At 48.5% G+C, this 19,825-nt stretch overlaps 1 protein-coding gene across 2 annotated transcripts in view; it reads left to right on the plus strand.

Annotated features, from left to right (window-relative positions):
* The window catches only part of LOC137304209 (tetraspanin-5-like), a 51,194-nt gene that overhangs the window by 21,423 nt on the left and 9,946 nt on the right, over positions 1–19,825 (plus strand). For both annotated transcript variants that reach the window (XM_067972773.1, XM_067972772.1), the window contains exons 2-4: positions 15,614–15,664; positions 16,611–16,754; positions 19,266–19,436. In XM_067972773.1, the coding sequence (XP_067828874.1) occupies positions 15,614–15,664; positions 16,611–16,754; positions 19,266–19,436 (366 nt within the window). The remainder of the gene's footprint in view (positions 1–15,613; positions 15,665–16,610; positions 16,755–19,265; positions 19,437–19,825) is intronic.

A 19,825-nucleotide genomic window follows, 5' to 3' on the forward strand; every position in this document is an offset into this window, starting at 1 on the left:
GAGTTCCAAACTTCTACCACCCTTTGTGTGTCGAAATGTTTTCTAATCTCGCTCCTGAAAGGTCTGGCTCTAATTTTTAGACTGTGCCCCCTACTCCTAAAATCCCCAACCAGTGGAAATAGTTTCTCTCTATCCACCCTATCTGTTCCCCTTAATATCTTATAAACTTCGATCAGATCACCCCTTAACCTTCGAAACTCCAGAGAATACAACCCCAATTTGTATAATCTCTCCTCGTAACTTAACCCTTGAAGTCCGGGTATCATTCTAGTAAACCTACGCTGCACTCCCTCCAAGGCCAATATGTCCTTCCGAAGGTACGGTGCCCAGAACTGCTCACAGTACTCCTGGTGCGGTCTAACCAGGGTTTTGTATAGCTGCAACATAACTTCTGCCCCCTTGTACTCTCGTCCTCTAGATATAAAGGCCAACATTCCATTTGCCTTGTTGTTAATTTTCTGCACCTGTTCATTACACTTCAATGATCTATGTACCTGAACCCCTAAGTCCCTTTGGACATCCACTGTTTTTAACTTTTTACCATTTAGAAAGTACCCTGTTCTATCCTTTTTTGATCCAAAGTGGATGACCTCACATTTGTCTACATTGAATTCCATTTGCCACAGTTTTGCCCATTCACCTAATCTACCAATATCGCTTTGTAATTTTATGTTTTCATCTACACTGCTTACAATGCCACCAATCTTTGTGTCATCGGCAAACTTAGATATGAGATTTTCTATGCCTTCATCTAAGTCATTAATAAATATTGTGAATAATTGAGGCCCCAAGACAGATCCCTACGGGACTCCACTAGTCACATCCTGCCAATGTGAGTACCTTCCCATTATCCCTATTCTCTGTCACCTTTCACTCAGCCAACTTCCTAACCAAGTCCATACTTTTCCCTCGATTCCATGGGCTTCTATCTTATCAAATGCCTTCTGGAAGTCCATATAAATAACATCCATTGACATTCCCCTGTCCACTACTTTAGTCACCTCTTCAAAAAATTCAATCAGGTTTGTCAGGCACGACCTACCTTTCACAAATCCATGCTGGCTCTCTCTGATTAACTGAAAATTCTCGAGGTGTTCAGTCACCCTATCCTTAATTATAGACTCCAGCATTTTCCCCACAACAGATGTTAGGCTAACTGGTCTATAATTCCCTGGTTTCTCTCTCTCTCTCCTTTCTTAAAAAGCGGAGTGACGTGCAATTTTCCAATCTAGTGGGACAGTTCCTGAATCTAGAGAACTTTGAAAGATTATAGTTAGGGCATCTGCAATGTGCTCACCTACTTCCTTTAAAACCCTGGGATGGAAACCATCTGGTCCTGGGGATTTGTCACTCTTTAGTGCTATTATTTTCTTCATTACTGTTGCTTTACTTATGTTAATTTTATCGAGTCCCTGTCCCCGATTCAATATAAGTTTTCTTAGGATTTCCGGCATGCTATCCTCTTTTTTTTCGACTGTAAATACTGACGCAAAATAATCATTCAACATGTCCGCCATTTCCCCATTGTCAATAACAATATCCCCACTTTCAGTTTTTAAGGGGCCAACACTGCCCCTGACCACCCTCTTATTCCTAATATAACTATAAAAGTTCTTCGTATTGGTTTTGATATCCCTTGCGAGTTTCTTTTCATACTCTCTTTTTGTAGCCCTTACTATCTGTTTTGTGACCCTTTGTTGATCTTTGTATCTTTCCCATTCGCCAGGATCTGTGCCATTTTTTGCCTTTTTGTATGCCCTTTCCTTATGTCTTATACTGTCCCTTACCTCTTTAGTTGTCCATGGCTGTTTTTTTTGGCAAGTAGAGTTCTTGCCCCTCAGGGGTATAAACCGATTCTGTATCACGTTAAATGTTTCTTTAAACATTTCCCACTGATCATCAGTTGTTTTACCCATTAACAGATTTGCCCAGTTTACTGTGGACAGTCTCTGTCTCATCCCATTGAAGTCGGCCTTGCCCAAGTCTAGAATCTTAGCTGCTGATTCACTTTTTTCCCCTTCAAACACTACATTGAACTTGATCATGTTATGATCACTATTGGATAGATGTTCACGCACAGTTAAGCCGTTAACTAAATCTGGTTCATTACTCATTACTAAATCATAGTCCAGCAATTTTATTTTAAATTCACAAGCTTTCGGAGGCTACCTCCTTCCTCAGGTGAACGAGGTGAACATCGTTCACCTGAGGAAGGAGGTAGCCTCCGAAAGCTTGTGAATTTAAAATAAAATTGCTGGACTATAACTTGGTGTTGTAAAATTGTTTACAATTGTCAACCCCAGTCCATCACCGGCATCGCCACATCATTACTAAATCTAGTATGGCTTGCCCCCTTGTTGCCTCTAGGACATACTGCTGCAGAAAACTATCCCGGACACACTCAAGAAATTCACTACCTTTCTGACAGTTGCTAGTCTGCTTTCCCCAATCTATGTGAAGGTTAAAGTCCCCCATTAAGACCACTATGCCTTTCTTACATGCTTGTCTAATCTCTGCATTTATACAATCTAGCACTTCAGAGCTGCTGCCAGGGGTCCTATACACAACTCCCACTATAGTCTTAGATCTTTTCCTATTTCTCAATTCAACCCATAAAGTCTCTGTTGGCTGCTTACCTCTCATTATATCCCCCTTTATCATTGAAGTGATTTCATCTCTAATCACTAAGGCTACTCCTCCCCCTCTTCCATTTTCCCTATCTCTCCTGTAGACCTTATAACCTGGTATATTTAGTTCCCAATCCTTACCATCCTGCAGCCATGTCTCAGTAATAGCTATCATGTCATACCCTCCAATTTGAATTTGAACCTGTAGTTCATTTAATTTGTTCCTTATACTCCGTGCATTTGTATATAGAACTCTTAGTTGGGCCACACACCCTAGCCTGACCTTCAGCTTGCTGGGTTAATCGCCTTACGCCTTCTAGTTTTTATTTTATCTGTCGTGCCTAAAGTACACTTACATTGCGCTGCTCTATGCTTTTCCCTTTCACTTGTTCTTGAACAACTGTTTGTACTATTTGTATTGTAGATTTCCCCTGGGTCTTCCCCTCTCTTGCTGCTCTCAACTTTATTCCCTTCTGACTCCCCGCTCAGGTTCCCATCCCCCTGCCACTCTAGTGATGGGAACCTTCCCCAACAGCACTAGCAAACACCCCCGCGTTATAGATGGTGGAAAGGCTTTGGGGAGTCAGGAGGTGAGTCACTCGCCGCAGAATACCCAGCTTCTGACCTGCTCTCGTAGCCACAGTATTTATATGGCTGGTCCAGTTAAGTTTCTGGTCAGTGGTGACCCCCAGGATATTGATGGTGGGGGATTCGGCAATGGTAATGCCGTTGAATGTCAAGGGAAGGTGGTTAGACTCTCTCTTGTTGGAGATGGTCATTGTCTGGCATGAATGTTACTTGCCACTTATGAGCCCAAGCCTAGATGTTGTCCAGGTCTTGCTGCAGGCGGGCATGGACTACTTCATTATCTGAGGGGTTGCGAATGGAACTGAACACTGTGAACATCAGCGAACATCCCCACTTCTGACCTTATGATGGAGGGAAGGTCATTGATGAAGCAGCTGAAGATGGTTGGGCCTAGGACACTGCCCTGAGGAACTCCTGCAGCAATGTCCCAGGGCTGAGATGATTGGCCTCCAACAACCACTACCATCTTCCTTTGTGCTAGGTATGACTCCAGCCACTCGAGAGTTTTCCCCCTGATTCCCATTGACTTCAATTTTACTAGGGCTCCTTGGTGCCACATTCAGTCAAATGCTGCCTTGATGTCAAGGGCAGTCACTCTCACCTCACCTCTGGAATTCAGCCCTTTTGTCCATGTTTGGACCAAGGCTGTAATGAGGTCTGGAGCCGAGTGGTCCTGGCAGAACCCAAACTGAGCATCGGTGAGTAGGTTATTGGTGAGTAAGTGCTGCTTGATAGCACTGTCGACGACACCTTCCATCACTTTGCTGATGATTGAGAGTAGACTGATGGGGCGGTAATTGTTTGCATTGGATTTGTCCTGCTTTTTGTGGATAGGACATACCTGGGCAATTTTCCACATTGTTGGGTAGATGCCAGTGTTGTAGCTGTACTGGAACAGCTTGGCTAGTTCTGGAGCACAAGTCTTCAGAAACGTAGAAAACAGGAGTAAGAGTAGGCCATTAGGCCCTTGGGGCCTGCTTCACCATTCAAAATGATCATGGCTGATCGTCTAACTCAGTACCCTGTACCTTTAGCATTAAGAAATATATCTATCTCCTTCTTGAATACATCGAATGACTTGGCCTCCACTGCCTTCTGTGGTAGAGAATTCCACAGGTTCACCACCCTCAGAGTGAAGAAATTTCTCCTCATCTTGGTTCTAAATAGCATACCCTGTATCCTGAGACTGTGACCCCTGGTTCTGGTTCTGGTCCCCCCAGCCGTCGGGAACATCCTCCCTGCATCCAGTCTGTCTAGTCCTGTTAGAATTTTATAGAATTCAGGACTACAGCCGGGATGTTGTCGGGGCCCATATCCTTTGCTGTATCCAGTGCACTCAGCCGTTTCTTGATATCACGTGGAGTGAATTGAATTGTCTGAAGACTGGCTTCTGTGATGGTGGGGATATTGGGAGGAGGCCGAGATGGATCATCCACTCGGCACTTCTGGCTGAAGATGGTTGCAAACGCTTCAGCCTTGTCTTTGCACTCACGTGCTGGACTCCGCCATCATTGAGGATGGGGCTGTTTATAGAGCCTCCTCCTCCCGTTAGTTGTTTAATTGTCCACCACCATTCACAACTGGATGTGGCAGGACTGCAGAGCTTTGATCTGATCCGTTGGTTGTGGAATCGCTTAGCTTTGTCTATAGCATGTTACTTCCGCTGTTTAGCATGCATGTAGTCCTGAGTAGTAGTTTCACCAGGTTGGCACCTCATTTTTAGGTCGGCCTGGTGCTGCTCCTGGCATGCTCTTCTACACTCCTCATTGAGCCAGGGTTGATCCCCTGTCTTGGTAATGGTAGAGTGAGGAATATGCCGGGCCATGAGGTTACAGATTGTGCTGGAATACAATTCTGCTGCTGCTGATGGCCCACAGTGCCTCATGGATGCCCAGTTTTGAGCTGTTAGATCTGTTCTGAATCTATCCCATTTAGTACTGTGGTAGTGCCGCACAACACTCCATCTCCCCCTCCTCCATGACACTTTCTCTTCTCTTTTCCTCCCTTCCCCACCCCGGGGCTCTGTCTAGACCTCTCCACCAACACACCCTGGGGCTCCATCTCTCTTCCTCCCCTCCTCCCCCACCCGACCCATTTCCCTGAGGGGCCACTGTGTTGCCGGCTCTCTTCATAATGAGGCCTCAGGTCCAATATCGGGCGAGGGGAGTAAACCCCTCCCCCACCCCCCCAATCTCTGGGCCATCGTAAGGACCACAATCTGATCGAGCTTCAAACAAACTTGGACAGGTGCAGGAATGAGAGAAATCTAAAGTCCAGGCCTCACCTCCACCTCCTCCTCCGAACCCCGCGGCCCCCCCTGATGGACCCCCTCCACCGAAATGGTCAGAGAAGTGAGGGAGTCTCTTCAGCCTCTTCCGAAGGACTTCTTCTTTGTCTGTTGGAAGGAAAATAAGAGGGTTGGAGAAAGTGACTCGAGGCGGCTGGACCTCAAACCAGTCCCTGCATAAAAGACACGATCCGAAGCGGATTCTATTCCAGGAAAATCACCACATCACCCGGCCCCGTCCCCCCAAGGACACCCGCGCCCTGCGTCCCACCCCCCCACTGCCTGGGACACCCGGCCCCGTCCCCCCAAGGACACCCGCGCCCTGCGTCCCACCCCCCCACTGCCTGGGACACCCGCGCCCTGCGTCCCACTCCCCCACTGCCTGGGACACCCGGCCCCGTCCCCCCAAGGACACCCACGCCCTGCGTCCCACCCCCCACTGCCTGGGACACCCGCGCCCTGCGTCCCACCCCCCAGTGCCTGGGACACCCGCGCCCCACCCTGTCCCTGGCCTGGGACACCCGGCCCCTCCAACCTGCACCCCACCCCTGGTTACTGAAACTTATCTCGGGGCCGCCCGAGCCAACTCAGTGTTGATCGACGATCGGTCTTCGGGCCTTGTGGTTTGAACTGTGCCAAGTAACGTGTTTAACATCAGAATTATCACAAGAACAACTTCCATTTCTGTAGCGTTTCTTCCCTGTCATTTAACGGAGCGCTGGGGAGGAGTGCGGGGGGTGCGCAGAGGCAGAGGGGTAATTTCCACATTCTTTATTCTGTTATAGCCGCAGTTACCTTGAATTTGTCAAGACTGAGATATTGTTCACCGGGGTTTACCGCTCACATCTTCAGCTGCTTCATCAATGACCTTCCCTCCATCATAAGGTCAGAAATGGGGATGTTCGCTGATGATTGCACAGTGTTCAGTTCCATTCGCAACCCCTCAGATAATGAAGCAATCCGTGCCTGCACGCAGCAAGACCTGGACAACATCCAGGCTTGGGCTGATGTCTGGCGCGAATGTTACTTGCCAGTTAAGTGCCAGGCAATGACCATCTCCAACAAGAGAGCCTAACCACCTCCCCTTGACATTCAACGGCATTACCATCACCGAATCCCCCACCATCAACATGCTGGGGGTCACCATTGACCAGAAACTTAACTGGACCAGCTATATAAATACTGTGGCTACAAGACAGGTCAGAGGCTGGGTATTCTGCGGCAAGTGACTCACCTCCTGACTCCCCAAAGCCTTTCCACCATCTACAAGGCACGAGTCAGGAGTGTGATGGAATACTCTCCACTTGCCTGGATGAGTGCAGCTCCAACAACACTCAAGAAGCTCAACACCATCCAGGACAAAGCAGCCCGCTTGATTGGCACCCCATCCACCACCTTAAACATTCACTCCCTTCACCACCGGCGCACAGTGGCTGCTGTGTGTATCATCCACAGGATGCACTGCAGCAACTTGCCAAGGCTTCTTCGACAGCACCTCCCAAACCCGCGACCTCTACCACCTAGAAGGACAAGAGCAGCAGGCACATGGGAACAACACCACCTGCACGTTCCCCTCCAAGTAACACACCATCCCGACTTGGAAATATATCGCCGTTCCTTCATCGTCGCTGGGTCAAAATCCTGGAACTCCCTTCCTAACAGCACTGTGGGAGAACCTTCACCACACGGACTGCAGCGGTTCAAGAAGGCGGCTCACCACCACCTTCTCAAGGGCAATTAGAGATGGGCAATAAATGCCAGCCTTGCCAGCGACGCCCACATCACATGAATGAATATTATTAAAAAGTGCCACACAACACGATGGACGGCGTCTTCAATGTGAAGACGGGACTTCGTCTCCACCAGGACTGTGCGGTGGTCACTCTTACCAATACTGTCATGGACAGATGTATCTGCGACAGGTAGATTGGTGAAGACGAGGTCAAGTAAGGGGTTAGTGTGCAAAATTAAAGTACATGGGATTGGGGGTAATATACTGGCATGGATTGAAAATTGGTTAACAGACAGGAAACAGAGAGTAGGAATAAATGGGTCTTTTTCGGGGTGGCAGGCAGTGACTAGTGGGGTACCGCAGGGATCAGTGCTTGGGCCCCAGCTATTCACAATATATATCAATGATTTGGATGAGGGAACCAAATGAAATATTTCCAAGTTTGTTGACGACACAAAACTAGGTGGGATTGTGAGTTGTGAGGAGGATGCAAAGAGGCTTCAAGGCGATTTAGACAAGTTGAGTGAGTGGGCAAATACATGGCAGATACAGTATAATGTGGATAAATGTGAAGTTATCCACTTCGGAAGGAAAAACAGAAAGGCAGAGTATTATTTAAATGGTGATAGATTGGGAAATGTTGATGTACAAAAGGACCTGGGTGTCCTTGTACACCAGTCACTGAAAGCAAGCATGCAGGTGCAGCAAGCAGTTCGGAAGGCAAATGGTATGTTGGCCTTGATTGCAAGAGGATTTGAGTACAGGAGCAAGGATGTCTTACTGCAGTTGTACAGGGCCTTGGTGAGACCACACCTGGAGTATTGTGTGCAGTTTTGATCTCCTTACTTAAGAAAGGATATACTTGCCATAGAGGGAGTGCAGCAAAGGTTCACCAGACTGATTCCTGGGATGGCAGGACTGTCGTATGAGGAGAGATTGGGTCGACTCGGCCTGTATTCACTCGAGTTTAGAAGAATGAGAGGGGATCTCATTGAAACGTATAAAATTCTGACAGGGCTAGACAGACTGGATGCAGGGAGGATGTTTCCCCTGGCTGGGGGGTCCAGAACGAGGGGTCACAGTCTCAGGATACGGGGTAGGACATTTAGGACTGAGATGAGGAGAAATTTCTTCACTCAGAGGGTGGTGAACCTGTGGAATTCTCTACCACAGAAGGCTGTGGAGACCAAGTCACTGAATATTTTTACGAAGGAGCTAGATAGATTTCTAGACACAAAAGGCATCAAGGGATATGGGGAGAGAGCGGGAATATGATATTGAGATAGAGGATCAGCCATGATCATATTGAATGGCGGAGCAGGCCCGAAGGGCCTAATGGCCTACTCCTGCTCCTATTTTCTACGTTAAGTTGGTTTTTCCCTCGTGTTGGTTCGCTCACCACCTCCCGCAGGCCCAGTCTGGTAGCTTTGTCCCGCAGGGCTCGGCCAGCTCAGTCAGTAGTGGTGCAACCGAGCCACTCTTGGTGATGGACATTGAAATCCCCCACCCAGAGTACATTCTGTACCTTTGCTACCCTCAGTGCTTCCTCCAAGTGGTGCTCAACATGGAGGAGGACTGATTCATCAGCTGAGGGAGGACGGTAGGTGGTAATCAGCAGGAGGTTTCCTTGCCCATGTTTGACCTGATGCCATGAGATTTCATGGGGTCCAGAGTCAATGTTGAGGACTCCCAGGGCCACTCCCTCCTGACTGTATATCAGTGTACCGCCACCTCTGGTGGGCCTGGACATACCCAGGGATGGTGATGGAAGAGTCTGGGACGTTGGCTGAAAGGTATGATTCTGTGAGTATGGCTATGTCAGGCTGTTGCTTGACTAGTCTGTGGGACAGCTCTCCCAATTTTGGCACAAGTCCCCAGCTGTTAGGGAGGAGGATTTTGCAGGGATGACTGGGCTTGGTTTGCCTTTGTTGTGTCCGGTGCCTAGTGGTCCGATGCCGGGTGGTCCGTCTGGTTTTATTCTTATTATGACTTTTTTTAGCGAGATTTTACAACTGAGTGGCTTGCTAGGCCATTTCAGAGGGCAATTAAGAATCAACCACATTGCTGTGGGTCTGGAGTCACATATCGGCCAGACCGGGTAAGGACGGCAGGTTTCTTTCCCTAAAGGACATTAGTGAACCAGATGGGTTTTTACGACAATTCGGTAGTTTATTACTGACACTAGTTTTTTATTCTAGATTTTATTTAATTAATTAGACCAGGCCTCTGGATTACTAGTCCAGTAATGGAACCACTATGCTACCGTACCTGTAAGGTTGAGGGATAAATATTGACAAGGCCACTAGGAGAACTTGCTGTTTGTGGTATATATTAATGATTTGGACTTGAATGTAGGAGGCACGATCGGCAAATTTGCAGACAACACAAAAATTGGCCATGTAGTTGGTGAAGAGGATAGCTGTAGACTCCAAGAAGATATCAATGGGTTGGTGGAGTGGGCGGAAAAGTGGCAAATGGAGTTCAACCCAGAGAAGTGTGAGGTAATGCACTTGGGGAGGGCAAACAGTAAAAGGGAATACGCAGTAAACGGGAATATACTGAGAGGGGTAGAGGAAGTGAGAGACCTTGGAGTGCATGTGCACAGGTCCCTGAAGGTGGCAGTACAGGTAGATAAGGTTGTGAAGAAGGCATTCGGAATGCTCTCCGTTATTAGCCGAGGTATAGAATACAAAAGCAGGGATGTAATGATGGAACTGTATAAAACGCTGGTAAGGCCACAGCTGGAGTATTGTGCGCAGTTCTGGTCACCACATTACAGGAAGGACGTAATTGCTCTGGAGAGAGTGCAGAGAAGATTTACAAGAATGTTGCCAGGTCGTGAAAATTGCAGCTAGAAGGAGAGATTGGATAGGCTGGGGTTGTTTTCCTTGGAGCAGAGGAGGCTGAGGGGAGACTTGATTGAGCTGTACAAAATTATGAGGGGCCCAGATAGAGTAGACAGGAAGTACCTGTTTCCCCTAGCGGAGAGTTCAAGAACTAGAGGACATAGATTTAAGCTGATTGACGGAAGGATTAGAGGGGACATGAGGAAAACTTTTTTACCCAGAGGGTGGTGGGTGTATGGAATTCGCTGCCCGAATTGGTGGTAGAGGCAGGGACCCTCAACTCTTTTTAAAAGTACCTGGACCTGCACCTAAAGTGCTGTAAGCTGCAGGGCTACGGACCGGGTGTTGGAAGGTGGGATTAGAATGGGCACCTGGTTGTTCTTTGAGCCGGCGCGGACACGATGGGCCGAATGGCCCCCTTCTGTGCTGTATCTTTTCTATGGTTCTAACTCCCCTACTCTTCTTCCAATAGTGCTATGGGATCTTTTATGAGGAGGCAGACGGGGCCTTGGTTTAATGTCTCATCCGAAAGACAGTGCCGCGCCGCCTCAGCGCCGCGCCCCCCTCCGACAGTGCGGCGCCCCCTCGCCACTGCACTGGAGTGTCAGCCTCGACCGTGGGCTCAAATCTCCAGATTGGGACTTGAATCCATGACTGTCTGACTCCGAGGCGAGAGTGCTAAGTCTGACAGAAGCTGCAAATGGTAAAAGAAACAACAGAATCTGAAGCAGAAGTGATCTGGCTTTGTGCAGTTTTTCTGCTGTGGTTAAACCTGTTTGTGTGGAACGTTAATCACATGATCAGTAACTGACCTGTACCGAGCAGTTTAAAGGTACATCCTGTGATCACTACCAGCACACAATTAGTGCTTGCACACGTCACTGCACTACTGAAACATGTTTTTCTGTAATGAAAACACTCTCCCCAGGGTGGCTTCTTTCGAAAGTTAACCAGGGGAGGGGCCGTCAATGTGTCAGCACTTGCAAGGAGTCTCCACACACAGATTGAAAATGGAGTTGAGATACAGATCAGTCACAATCTAACTGAATGGCAGAACAGGCTCGAGGGGCTGAATGGCCTGCTCCTGTTCCTGTCTTCCTGCAGCATCCAACATGTTCTGGTGCGTGATTCCTGTCGAAGGTCATGGGACATTATTTTGGTTTCAGTGCAGTAATAATTTTGTCAGTAAGGGAGGAGAGCCTCTGTTTCATTGAACTCTGCTCTTGTCTCTGACAGGAAGCAGCAGTTTTTTTAGGAGCACTTGGGTTTTAAAGACTAGTTTCAGCTTGTAGCCCAGTAGACAGCCGGTGGCGATGGTTTAATTGCACAACCTCTAATTTCATCGAGTCACCAGGCAACCAGGCAGCTGCTCTTGGTTTCTGGTCACTGGGACGGTTTGATTTGGTCGGGGGGCAGGGCAGTGACACAGGAAGGTTTACGGGTCTTTGAGAAAGCGGGTGAAAGTCCAAACTCCTGTGGAGGGCCCAGGTCAGACAGTGGTAAATCAGAAAGCACTGGGTAATGGTGCCAGACACAGACTGTGGTTTGTGGGAGGAAGTTCCACTTTGGAGGTTCTAATATGATTGAGAGTAGAAGGCAGTGCATTGAATCTTAATTATAACAGTGTGGGGGTACAGGGATCAGAAAGGAGCAGGGGACGGCAGCATATTGAAGCATCGGCCAGTTGGGCTGAACGGTCTGTTTCTGTGCTCTAGATTCTGTGAGCACAACACCCAGAGGGTGGTGGGGGTCTGGAACTCACTGCCTGAGAGGGTGGGAGAGGCAGAAACCCTCAACTCATTTAAAAAGTACCTGGATGTGCACCTGAAGTGCTGTAACCTACAGGGCTACAGACCAAGTGGTGGAAAGCGGGATTAGGCTGGGTGGCTCATTTTTGGCCGGCGCGGACAAGATGGGCCGAATGGCGGCCACCTGTGCCGTAAATTTTCTATGAACACAGAGAGGTTGGAGTGTAGAGGGAGAAGAGAATCGTATTATACCAATGTACCAATGGTCCATCCAGCCTGCCCCACACAGTTGTGATATCTTGTGCATCTTGATACAGACATTCCTCACCCATCCACTGCCGTGTAACCTCCTGGGAGAGGCAACAATCCAGGTCGAATTCAGGGGGATAAAATATGGAAAATTCCTCTCTGCTCCCTCTGGGTGATCAAAACTAGTCCAGGAGGCCACTGATCGTGACTTACGTGCCTTGGTCCCTAGTTCCTGGAGGATGTAATCTCTGCCCCAGCCTGGAACAGGTCCAGCTCTCTCACAGTGAATCAGCCTTCAATGCACAAACCATCAGCCTGTTCCACAGCTCCATTATTCTCTGGAAAAGAACTGCCTAACATCCAACCTAGTTTTTCCCTTGTGTAATTTATATGCACGACCCCTGGTCCTCCCCAGTGTGACTGTGTGCACACTGACCAATTATTTAAATCTAGTCCCTTCATTTTTAAAAATTTGTTCATGGGATGTGGGCGTCGCTGGTGAGGCCGGCATTTATTGCCCATCCCTAATTGCCCTTGAGAAGGTGGTGGTGAGCCGCCTTCTTGAACCGCTGCAGTCCGTGTGGTGAAGGTTCTCCCACAGTGCTGTTAGGAAGGGAATTCCCGGATTTTGACCCAGCGACGATGAAGGAACGGTGATATATTTCCAAGTCGGGATGGTGTGTGACTTGGAGGGGAGTGTACCAGTGGTGTTGTTCCCACCACTGGCACACTCCCCTCCCTAATGCCCTTGTCCTTGGTGGTAGAGGTCGCGGGTTTGGGAGGTGCTGTCGAAGAAGCCTTGGCGAGTTGCTGCAGTGCATCCTGTGGATGGTACACACTGCAGCCACAGTGCGCCGGTGGTGAAGGGAGTGAATGTTTAGGGTGGTGGATGGGGTGCCAATCAAGCGGGCTGCTTTGTCCTGGATGGTATCGAGCTTCTTGAGTGTTGTTGCAGCTGCACTCATCCAGGCAAGTGGAGAGTATTCCATCACACTCCTGACTTGTGCCTTGTAGATGGTGGAAAGGCTTTGGGGAGTCAGGAGGTGAGTCACTCGCTGCAAAATACCCAGCCTCTGACCTGCTCTTGTAGCCACAGTATTTATGTGGCTTGTCCAGTTAGGTTTCTGGTCAATGGTGACCCCCAGCATGTTGATGGTGGGGGATTCGTCGATGGTAATGCCATTGAATGTCAAGGGGAGGTTGTTAGACTCTCTCTTGTTGGAGATGGTCATTGTCTGGCACGAATGTTACTTGCCACTCATCAGCCCAAGCCTGGATGTTGTCCAGGTCTTGCTGCATGCAGGCCTGGACTGCTTCATTGTCTGAGGGGTTGTGAATGGAACTGAACACTGTGCAATCATCAGCGAGCATCCCCATTTCTGTCCTTATGATGGAGGGAAGGTCATTGATGAAGCAGCTGGAGATGGTTGGGCCTGGGACACTGCCCTGAGGAATTCCTGCAGCAATGTCCTGGGGCTGAGATGATTGGCCTCCAACAACCACTACCATCTTCCTTTGTACTAGGTATGACTGCAGCCACTGGAGAGTTTTCCCCATGATTCAAATTACTTCAATTTTACTCGGGCTCCTTGGTGCCACACTCGGTCAAATGCTGCCTTGATGTCAAGGGCAGTCACTCTCACCTCACCTCTGGAATTCAGCTCTTTTGTCCATGTTTGGACCAAGGCTGTAATGAGGTCTGGAGCAGAGTGGTCAACTAAACCAGATCACCCCTGACTCTACGCTTCTCACTCAGGTCCTTAAGCCCATCTGAGTAGCTAAGGTATTTTAAACTGGGAATCAATCTTGGGGGCCCTTCTCTGAACCTTTTCCAGGGCCTCAACATCACCCACCATGTGAGGGAACCAAACTGGACACAGTGTTCTAAATGAGGCCTAACCAAGGCCTTGTACAAAGACAGAATGGTATGTTTTGTTTTGTAGACTTGTGAATTCACAAATTTAAGGATCATTCCCCCAACACATTCACCTAGGTCACTAATATAGACAGAAAAGGGTAAAGGCCCTAATGTCGATCTCTGCGGTAACCAGGCTCCAGGCAGATCCACAGCCATAACTTCCTGTCCACGGGATGCAGCCAATTCCCAATTTCCTGTAGCTTCTTCCCACTAATCCCACGAGGTTCTATCTTGTGGAGGAACCTAGAGTAAGAAACCTTATCAATACTTTCTGAAAATCCAGGTAGACAATGTCTAACAGGCTGCCCTATCCACTAACCAAGTGACCTCTTCAAAAAATTCAGTCAGATTAGTAAGACTCGACCTTCTGTTCCAGAAGCGATGATGACTTCTTCCCTGACGAGGTGATTATCTGGAGCATTCTTCTGATCCTTTCCAGTATCTTACCTGGAACTGAAGTTAAACTAATCTGCCTATAGTTCCTGGATCTGCCTTGTAACTACATGAGCATCCTTCTATATGAATTAAGAGCAGGAGTGGGCCATTCGGCCCCTTGAGCCTGCTCTGCCATTTGATCAGATCATGACTGATCTGATTGTGACCTCCACCCTACTTTCCCGTCTACCTACTATAACCTTTGACTCCCTTGTTAATCAGGAATCTATCTAACTCAGCCTTAAAAATATTCAGTGACCCTGCCTCCACCGCTCTCTGGGGAAGGGAGTTCCACTGACTCACGAGAGAAAACATTTCTCCTCATCTCCGTTTTAAATGGGAGACCCCTTATTTTTAAACTGTGTCCCCTGGTTCTAGTCTCTCCCACAAGGGGAAACATCCTCTCAGCATCTACCCCTTCTAGTCCCCTCAGGATCTTAAATGTTTCAATAAGATCACCTCTCATTCTTCTAAACTCCAGTGTATACAGGCCCAACTTGACCAACCTTTCCTCATAAGATAACCCCCTCATCCCAGGAATCAGTCGCGTGAACCTGGAGTCAGGGGGGACAATCCAGCGAGCTGTTAAAGATACGGCCAAGGCACATGTCCCATGTCTGTAAGGGCCCTCTGGACCGGCAGCCGATCTATTTCAGGGTTTCTAATTATGGCTCAGATTATATTCTCATCATTTTAATATTTACAGTTATGCTGTTAACAGTTCAACTTCCTGCTGATAGCTGAGCATCGTCTTCAAGCTTGAAAACAGTTTCGATAATGGAACTGAAACCTGTATCTTTTATTCTCTGCTTCGCAGAGATAGCGATGGTGAACCACGCACTGGAATGTAAGGAGGCTCACTGCAACTCCTGTCAATTCAGAAAAATACTCAGGCTCAATAATGAACAAGGACAGTATTATACGCACACAATCCCTCTCACCATTCCATCACTAGGGGTTCCATAACCCGTGCTGTACCTGCCCCAGGAGTGTTTAATGCTGAGACTCTTCCATTCCCCAGCACTAATGCCCCTCACCTCTGATAAACTTAAAAATCACCAAGAAGTCATGAAATTAAGTATGATGTGTGTGCATAAATTCTGGTTGTTACATCATGATCCTGTCTAATGGTCTTTCTCTCTTTTTGTCTCTCTCTCTCTCTCTCTCTCTTTCTCTTTTACAGTTAGTTGGAGCCGGACTTCTTGCAATCACTTTCTGGGCTTGGAATGAAAAGGTAAGTTTTCTGATGGGATTCTTGGCTCCAAACACCTGGGGGTGATATTAAAAACACAAAATGCTGGAACCCCTCAGTGGGTCAGGCAGTATCTGTGGAGGGAGAGACGGAGTTAACGTCTCAGGTCGATGGCCTTTCATCTGAACCTTGGGGTTGATGTTTGTTTGGGCACCAGGACCGTGGTGTAGCTGCGGTTTCGGTGATGTATAATTTGAAGTGCTTGAGATTTTCACACTATGTCCATGTGGACTGTGAACGATACTAATCCTCTCTGCACTGCCCGTTTAATGAAGCCTCCTGTACAATAAAGTCAGATTTTGTTTGATGATCACTCCTGTGAAGGACGTTTTACTACGTTAAAGGCGCTATATAAATGCAAGTTGTTGTTGTAAAGTGGCCCAAAACACCATCACCATCACCATCACCATCACTGCCCTCAGCACTCCCTCCACTCCCGTCCCTGCCCATCCCTCACTGAGCTGCTGCTGTTCTGCAGCATCGACGAGAAACTCTCTGGACAAGATTCAAATTCAGTGCAACCAATTCATCTCCCGACTTGGTGCAGTGAGTGTGTCCCTCAGTACCTCCCCTGAGTGCCAGTGCATTCTCTCCACCCTCGAACTCCTCTGTGGAGGGAGTGCTGGCTGGCTGGCTGCTGGTGTCAGTGGAAGCCTGTTGGGATTGAGGTGACCCTGAACCTTCAGTTGAACAGCTCACTCTCCAAACTTTTAATGTGAAAAATGGCCACTTGGGGGCTGCCAGCCTCTGTGGACTGAACCCCAGGATTAGATGGTGCCTGGGGGGAGGGGAGGGGGGTAACTGAGGCCAAAAACTATTCTTTACTCGTATCTGCAATGCAGCCTGGTCAGAGACGGTGTGAACTCCGCTTTATGTCTTCCCTTCCAGACAGATTATCAACTCGTGTCTTGTTTTTTTGCATCTCCAGGGAGTGTTGAACATTCAGTCAATCACTGAGCTGAATGGGTTGGATCCAGTTTGGGTCATCCTGGTGGTTGGTTTGCTGACATTTGTTCTGGGATTCACAGGCTGCATTGGTGCTCTGCGGGAGAACATCTGCCTTCTGAAGTTTGTGAGTCTCTGCACCTTCTGTTTTTAAGCAGACTTGTTGATCTCATGATGTTTCTCACCGAAAAAATAAAATCCTAGTCTCTGGCCCTGAGATTTTTGTCTACTTCTCGCCTATTCTCTCATATTCTCGCTCTCTCTCGCGTGCACGCGCTCTGATACTTTGTGTAATTCTCATTCTATCTGTTACACTCTAATTCATTTGTCACTTCCATTGTGCTCCCACTCTATCCATGATGTTCTCAAATTATTTCTGTTTTTCTTCCATGGGTCTCTGGGTTTCTCGTTCCCTCTCTCCCGATATCTCTCGCTCCCAGAGTCTGCTTGCCAACTTGCTTGCTTGAGTTGGGCACCTGTACTATGGCAAAAGACTATGAGCACCAGAAATGTTTCCATTGTAAAAGACAGATTAGAGATGACCCTAGTACTTAAAGGACTAGCAAGACAAGGATATTGGAGGGTGAGAGAGGTGCGATGGGCACCGTTCAGACTGGCCCAGTGTGTGGAGATAGTTGCTACCCATCGTATGGATTCTTTGTTCCTGAAGATATTGGGGGAGTGGGGAGTTAGTTAAGTACATTTAGTGATGAATCATGGGTACCCAAAGTTTGTTTGATTGTTTTAGAGACCTAGAGAGTCAGGGATTTCCCCGAGTTTTGACTGAAGTTGGCCACAGGTTCTTTCCTGTTTTCCTCTCCCCAGGAGTTAGCACTCCGGGCAGTTGGGGAGGGCAGTGCGTGAGGTTCCGAGGGCAGGGTGAGTGTTGATGGGCCTGTGGGTCTTCAACTTTATTTTTGCTTGTTTTTTTTTGTTTTCTCATTGTGGCATCCATCTTATTTTGTAAGTCTGTCCTTCCCTCCATTTCGTGTCCCTCCCTCCCCGGGTTCTCCTCCCTCCCCCCTCTCCTTGGGTGCCGCTCTCCTCCATCTCCCCCCCACGTGCCCCCCTCCCTCCCCGTCTCTCCCCGTGTGCCCCCCTCCCACCCAGCCAACACTGGGTTGGAAGGAGATCCTGTGGAGTTTGTGTGGGTGAGAGAAAGTTCAGATGTGGGGGGCCTCGTTAGGATCTGAGGACGTGGGAAGGGGGAATGCCTGCAGGTGGCAGGTGGCAGCAAGGGAGACCAGAGCATGGACAGAGCTGGTGCAGGCCTCAGCGTCTTCCATTTGGAAGAGAAACACGCGAGGGGGCCAGGGGCTGAAACATAGGGTCAATGGCGGGGGGGGGGAGAAGGGACTAGTTGGGAGAAATTGAGTTGCCATGAGCAAAGACACAGATTCTGCGATAACAGTGCCCACATCTCTGGGAGCAGTAAGTGCAGTGTAGAAGATGCTGGCAGGGTTTCTGTAGGCGGAGGTGGGAGGTAATTTTAGGAGCTGGAATAGAGCAACGCACCATTCAACGTCCCAGCGCCTATATTGTCTGCTCTGTCTCCCATTATGTCTCAGCAGACAACCCAGGGACTTGTGTGCCAGCTTGGCTCGGTTTCATGTGGTGGCACTCTGACCTCTGAGTGAGAAGGTCACGGGTTCAAGACCACTCCAGAAATAGAGCATGTAATCCAGGCCGGCACTCCAGTGCAACGCTGAGCTGTCGGAGGGTCAGCGCTGGGCGAGCGCTGCAGTGTTGGAGGTGTGATGCTTCGGATGAGACATTAAGGGGGTGTTTCTGAGATGTCACGAGGTGCTGGAGGAATGCAGAGCTTTTTAAGGGAAGTTTCCTGAGCAGGTTATTCCACAACTGAGCTTGCTCAAGTACTGCAGTGCGTCAGTGCCTCTCACAGCTAAAGAGAGAAGATCTGAGCTCTGTGTCTGGAGATTTGGTCACTTTTTGGTGGAAGAGTTGGCCAATCCACATGGAGCTTGAAGCAAAATCTGTGATTTGATTTATTGCTTTTGTGGTACATCTTTGCAAACATTAGGATAATCACCTGACCCCAACTTGCAAAGAGAGTGAGTCGAAGAATAAATAGTGTTTAACCTGACCCCTGACCCCTCGGTGTGACCCCTTCGCTGGGAGCACAGGGCGGTGGGATTAGCCCGAGCGATTCTCATTCCCTAAAACAATTAGGTACATCTGCATTTTTCCCAAAGCCAAAGAGTTTTGCCACAAATGAAAGCTAGACACTAGATTTTAAGAAACTCGGACAAAGAGCAAGGCTCCTAATGTGGGATTCCATTGTGGAAAGAGTAAATCAGAAGGCGAGGTAGCTCGGCATGTAGCGACCCCCAAACTTCGGTTTTAAGTTGAAGATTATAAGAACAACGGGAGGCTTGAGGGAGTTAAATTTCACACTAGTGAGCTCCTGGGAATGCATGAGGTTGTCCATGAGTCTTGGATTCAACACGTGAGGATGTAGTGAGGAAGGTCGGGGGATCAGTGCAAGAGGGAAGTTCCAAGGAGTGCTGACCATAGTCGTGTCGATAAGATGCGGTGGAACGGGAGCTTGTCTGAGCCTCGACCACCACTGGTCACAGCTGGTTCTAACTGGGGCCCATTCTGTGGAATGTTTCTGCAGTTTTCTTTAATCATCGGAACCATCTTTACCTTGGAACTGGCAGCGGGAATCCTGGCTTTCGTCTTTCAGGACTGGGTGAAGGAGCAGGTGCAGAATTTTATCAGAGACAACATCGGTGTGTATCGTGATGACATAGACCTCCAGAACCTCATCGATGCAGTCCAGAAATATGTAGGTATTCCTTGTCCCTCCCTTCCCTATCTGCTCTTGTGGAGGGGGTGGAATATATTGCCACAGGACACTGTGGGCAGCTGAGAACAGCTGCCTTTCAGTTCTGCTGGGAAGGTTCAGGCTGTTGCACTGTCTGCAAGCAGAAACTGTTAAAGTGGTTTTACCTGTTGGGTTCCCTGGATACAGATTGTGGAGAGTCTGGAGACACGGGTCCCTCACAGTGACTACGATGGGTTACCGGGTGCCAGATGCACGGGGGGGCCTGGAGACCAGAACATCTCCGTGAGTAACAGTTAACCACGCACAGCTTGAGCTGCTGTGGTCCTGAACCTTCTCCATCTGACATTGGTCGGGGACTATTGTGTTCTCTGATGCCGTCTCGCTCTATT

The sequence above is a fragment of the Heptranchias perlo genome, chromosome 36, assembly GCF_035084215.1.
Source record: "Heptranchias perlo isolate sHepPer1 chromosome 36, sHepPer1.hap1, whole genome shotgun sequence".
NCBI classification, from domain to species: domain Eukaryota; kingdom Metazoa; phylum Chordata; class Chondrichthyes; order Hexanchiformes; family Hexanchidae; genus Heptranchias; species Heptranchias perlo.